Below are 5,320 nucleotides of genomic sequence, written 5' to 3' on the forward strand. Positions count from 1 at the left end.
TTCTGCATGTTGTACATATTAGGGACTATGTTCAATCTATATTATGATGGAGGCTTGGAGATCCATTCATCCTCCCAAGTCATTTTGGTTTGCCCACTCTAGAATATGAACTATGAACCTCATCCAAATAGAAAATGCCTGGCTACACTACAGGAAAAGGTACATTTCCCGACGCTTTTTTCCCGACGCTAGGAAAAAGCGTCGGGATAGTCTTGATCAGCGCCAAATTTTACCGACGCTTTTTAAAAGCGTCGATACATCATTAGAATAGACGACGCTTTTAAGCGTCGCGGTAAGCTGGACCTACGACGACGCTTATAAGCGTCGTCGTAGCCCAAATCCTTTCCAACCCTCTCTGCCTTAAAAAGTCTCGTCTCGTCTCCTCTCCTCTCATTCAAAAGGGTCCCCATCTCCTCTCCTCTCCATCTCGCTTCCCGAGCTCCGATCGGCGTCCCCGAGCTCCGATCGCCTCTCCATCTCGCTTCCCGAGCTCCGATCGGCGTCCCCGAGCTCCGATCGCCTCCCATCTCGCTTCCCGAGCTCCGATCATCGTCCCCGCGCCGACATCAATCCATCGCCTCCCCATCTCGCTTTCCGAGCTCCGATCGGCGTCCCGCGCCGACATTAATCCATCGCCTCCCCATCTCGCTTCCCCGCCACCGTCGACCTCGCACTCCAGTTCCCTTCTTCTTCTCTCGTTTCTTAAAAGTGGTTATCTCTTTAGATTATTGAAGAAAACCAAACAGAAATGAAAACATTGGTTATCAAAGATGGTTTTCTTGGCACTGGTCAAATTCTTTCTTTCATTAAACTTCTTTTTTGGTTGTGAAACAATGGGCATTTGTCCCAAGCATTAATTTTCGTGATATCTATGTGCTATTTTATTTGCACTCGACAGCAATCTGATCTCGTGTTTCTTGTAGTTAATGGTTAACGAGTTATAGTCATACAGGGGGTTGAGCTGATACCTGTACAGCTACTTTGTTAATTTTTATGTGTTTGCGATTTATTTACTGTTAGCTTCTTTTTTCTGTGCAGTTTATTTACACTAAAGTCTGCAGTCATCCCAACCCTGATGTGGATATTACCTGATCAATGTGAAAAATTAAGTTCACAGAGTCTTTGCGACCATAAAGCAGCTTTAGCACTTTATTCCTTCTTACGTTTCATCCTTGTTCAGATTTTCTATGTAAGTGCTCTACGGTATTTATCATTACTTCTAGTCAATAAATTAATTTTTATAGTGTGTAGTCCATTTGAAACACTTCCAGTAGGGGGAAGAGTGAAGGTGGTAGGGTGCTTTAATAGCAAGTACAGTAACAAATTCAACTACCAGGGAAAGTATGGTTTGGGGTCTTCAAATTCTTCTCACTCTGTTCTTGAGTGGAATATTTGCACAATATTTTGCAGTGGAAGTCCTGCAGAACTTGTATGACGATTATCTAGCTTATTGTTTTCTTTGTATTGAGACAGGGGATGTAACTTGTTTAGCCACTGTTCCGGTGGACATGAAAGCAGAAGCCCACTTCATTGCAAAGGAGGATGGGGTCATTGCTGGAATTTCTTTTGCAGAGATGATTTTTAATGAGGTTGATCCATCATTAAAGGTATAACTCCTTGCTATAAATTCTCCAAGATTCAATATAATGCTCGCTAGTTTCATTCAGCAGAATTTTTCTGGATAATTTGATAGGTTGAATGGTCTCAGAAAGATGGAAACTATGTTCACAAAGGCATGCAGTTTGGCAAAGTATATGGTAAAAATTTAGATTATAACATGACTTGGTCTTTTGATTATACTCATGAGAATGCTTGTTTATTTTTCTTTTTTATTTGTTATGTTAAGGATGTGCATGCAGCATTATTGTGGCAGAAAGGGTTGCCCTCAATTTTATGCAAAGAATGAGTGGAATAGCAACACTTACCAAGGTAGCTTTCCATGTATCAACTAATATTCCATGGTCTTTTTTCCAGCCTCAATCAGAATAGCTTTACATTTTGCATGGTTCTTCATGCACATATTCATTGTGTTGTGTTGGGTTTGCTAGGGTTGTGTGGTAAGATAGCTGAAATTATACTGCCTTTTTTTTAAAGTCCATCTTGAATTTGTAAAGAAAACATAAACATAAATTTCCAGACCAGGTTTCCATCAATTGAGGTCACGCCTTTCATATCTAATGTGTTCAGATTTATGGCATCATTCTCATTTTTATAATTGTTATGATGTATTTTCTGGATGCAAGGCTAATGCTGGGAAGATTTTGCTGTTTGGTAATTCTCACATGACTGCAATCGAGTGATTAACATTTTATTTCAGGACTGTCTTCATGTATTCTTCTTGGGCACTTGTTCTTATTGGGCAAAAAGACAGCGCAGCTAAGACTGTATTGGGCTTGATAGGTGAAGTTCCTCTTGGAAGAGTGCCTTGAGAAATTACTACTTACAACCTTGTAAGTTGTAACTGACTCAAAAAGACAGCTACTACCACCACTCCTTCAGATATGGTCCATTTAATTTCCTCACTGCCTATTTATTCCAAGGAATCTTCAACATGATGTTATGTGTTGGAACAACAATACTTCCACTACAGTTCATTTATAGGATATCTATACCTTACCATCGGACGAGCAGAATCAAGTTCCATGCAAGATGCCAATTTCTGATGGATTTGGTAGTCAAATAATATCAGTTCTCCACCAGGGGTTTGATACATGATCTCTTGGGACCTCCCAACTCAGGTGGAAGACGCTGATCATGTCAATATACTCTTGCAAATGCTAATCCATATGGATGTACTTTCTCAAAAGAACATAATAAAACTATAGACATGCTGCCACATCCTTTTTACCACACACATACACACAAAAAAAATAAAAATAAAAATAAAAATCCCTTGATTGAATTCTAATATTCCACTGCTTTCATGTCCTCTTATTTTTTTCAGTCATCTGTGCTTACTAATTATTTGGAGCTTGAAGACAAAGAATTTATTTCTCTATGCCAAGTTGTTCTCATCTAAACTAGCAGTATTAATATCTCTTTCTCTCTAAGAAGAAAGGCTAGAAATGTATTGTAGGGCATATACGAGCACTGGTGGTGATGGTATTTTCTTCAAGTGCCATGTGAAAAGTTCTTATTTGTTTGAATGATAAAATGTGGCAGCGTTCTTGCTAATCTTATTAATCACTTACTTTTTGATTTCTAATTTATAGGTTGAAGAGGTACGAAAAGTGACTTAAGCGGCCTAATTAATTTTCATGGACTGCTCATCGTATCAACTTATCGAGCTTTTACATATATTTATAACACTTTCAACTTCCTGAGCGATTAAATTTGACTCTATTATAGCAAAGTCTTGTTGCATTTGACTTCCATCTATAGTGTATCTTGCGTTTTTAATACGTTTGCTTTGACTCTTGATTTGCAGATTACGGCAGCAACAACCACTTTCATTGTTCTTGGTTTGCAGATTATATTTATAACTTTTGTCTTTCTTATTGACTCTATGTGAGCCATGTATAATTGTTTCTCTAAGCTGCTGTTGGGAAATAAAAATGTCTTTCTTATTGTTTCTTATTGCAGCTGTTGTACCCCCAAAAAAAAAAAAAAGCAGCCCAGAACTTTATTTACTGCTAGACAGGTACCTTGTGTTTTGGTTGTAGTTAATTGTGCTCATGTATTAATTCTTTATTGTTGGTCAAACAGGGTGGTACAGTGCAAGTTAGGTATTTATTGTGCTCATGTATTAATTTTAGACTCAGTCAAACTGCTACAGTGCCATTTCTCCCAGCTATCGGGAACAAAACCTTAAAAAGGAACTTCCAGGTTTTTCAGTGCACCCTTGTTCCGTATGATTGGCAACATATTGTTGGATGCTGATTTGCCAACATTTTCATAACCAGAATATTGGCCCAGTCAAGGAAGCTTGGTGATTTCCGGCATATACACTGCCAAGAGGCCATTGCATATATGATATTGCAGACATCTTCAAGTGAGTGATTCTTTCTTGCATTTACATTTTATTCAATGAATATGCTTCTGATGCTCACTCCCAGCGTGCAGTGAAAATGCTTCTGAAAAAAGCGTATAATTGTTGATAAATTTTGTGCCAGTTTGGTTCATGTTATAGTTTTGAATTAAAGTAGAAGGCTGGTTGAATTTTGACCTTATTTGTCATTCTTAGTATATTTGACATTGCAGATGGAACTTTTTTTTCTTTTTCATGTTTCTCCAAAGTGATTTCAATAAGATGAGTCAGCATCGAGTGAACATATATTAGTTAATAACTTTGAACTAACCAGCAAGAGATAAAGCCCGTAAAGCATGCATGACGCAATGCCCTCATCTTTTCAACGTTATATTCTTACAATGCCGGCGCCAAGGTTGCATCTCCCTGATTCTGTTTTATTTTTTTCCAGCATTTTGCCTGTCCATAGAGGGGATTGTGGTCCGGAGATCCTTGATATTATCTTGAACAAGGTACCCGTCTACTTCAAAATCATGTAACAGATATTTTAGTCTTAATTTATTAGTTTTCGTATCCAACTTTTTTAAAGTTTGGTCCTTCTCAGGATGATCCTGATGGTGATTCAGACATGAACAACTAAGCAGGCTTCTTCTGTGGCTCGCCGCCTGTGCGCACTAACAACCCAGTAGTCCAAGATGCGAAGTTCGCTAAACAAACTCGAGAGTTGGCTTCTCATTTAGGAAACTTGATACATATTGTAGATTGTGTACTTAGGAATTTGACTTGTATGTTTTTAGAATGTTTTTGAAGCACAATGTAATCAAATATGATAATATGAATGTAATCAAAGTTCTTGTTTGTGACTCATATTTTGTTATATATGTGATTCAGTGTATTTGTTTCTATTGTTTTGTAAGAATTTAATGTACACAGAGTATTTAAAAATTACTGTTACAAAATTTTTTTTTTAAAAAAAATTTAATGCCGACGCTTATAAGCGTCGAGATATGCAACAGAAAAAAGCTAATGGCACGCCTTTAACGACGCTTTTAAGCGTCGGCCTAAACCCGTTGTAACCAACCATTCTCCCCGACGCTTATAAGCGTCGGAGTCTGATAGAAGAAACGACGCTTAAAAGCGTCGGGAAAAGCAAGCCTGTAACGACGCTTTTAAGCGTCGGCCTAAACCCGTAGTAACCAACCCTTCTCCCCGGAGTCTGATAGAAGAACGACGCTTAAAAGCGTCGGAAAAAGCAACCCCTCTCGCCGACGCTTATAAGCGTCGGCGTATGATAAAAGGAACGACGCTTAAAAGCGTCGGCATAGACCAACGACGCTTTTTAAACGCGTCGGG

The 5,320-nt window shown here is 38.6% G+C and overlaps 1 protein-coding gene and 1 long non-coding RNA gene across 2 annotated transcripts; both read left to right on the forward strand.

Moving 5' to 3' along the window:
• Window positions 1-1,403: 1,403 nt before the first annotated feature.
• On the forward strand, window positions 1,404-2,048 carry LOC120109827 (nicotinate-nucleotide pyrophosphorylase [carboxylating], chloroplastic-like). The gene is made up of 3 exons (XM_039123486.1): window positions 1,404-1,607; window positions 1,694-1,757; window positions 1,847-2,048. The coding sequence occupies exons 1-3, from the start codon at window positions 1,509-1,511 to the stop codon at window positions 1,987-1,989; spliced, it is 306 nt and encodes a 101-aa protein (XP_038979414.1). The 5' UTR covers window positions 1,404-1,508; the 3' UTR covers window positions 1,990-2,048.
• A 345-nt stretch (window positions 2,049-2,393) lies between these two features.
• Window positions 2,394-3,593, forward strand: LOC120109828. The gene is made up of 2 exons (XR_005510588.1): window positions 2,394-2,738; window positions 3,428-3,593. It is a non-coding gene; the product is annotated as an uncharacterized LOC120109828 (long non-coding RNA).
• The last annotated feature ends 1,727 nt before the right edge of the window (window positions 3,594-5,320 follow it).

This window comes from Phoenix dactylifera, unplaced genomic scaffold (genome assembly GCF_009389715.1).
Source record: "Phoenix dactylifera cultivar Barhee BC4 unplaced genomic scaffold, palm_55x_up_171113_PBpolish2nd_filt_p 002895F, whole genome shotgun sequence".
NCBI lineage: Eukaryota > Viridiplantae > Streptophyta > Magnoliopsida > Arecales > Arecaceae > Phoenix > Phoenix dactylifera.

What these genes read in the sequence shown, in the direction of transcription:
- LOC120109827 (XM_039123486.1), top strand. Translation starts at nt 1,509, where the DNA reads ATGAAAGCAGAAGCCCACTTCATTGCAAAGGAGGATGGGGTCATTGCT. An exon ending in AGGTTGATCCATCATTAAAG is followed by an intron (nt 1,608 to 1,693) that starts GTATAACTCCTT and finishes ATAATTTGATAG; the next exon opens with GTTGAATGGTCTCAGAAAGA. An exon ending in GCAGTTTGGCAAAGTATATG is followed by an intron (nt 1,758 to 1,846) that starts GTAAAAATTTAG and finishes TGTTATGTTAAG; the next exon opens with GATGTGCATGCAGCATTATT.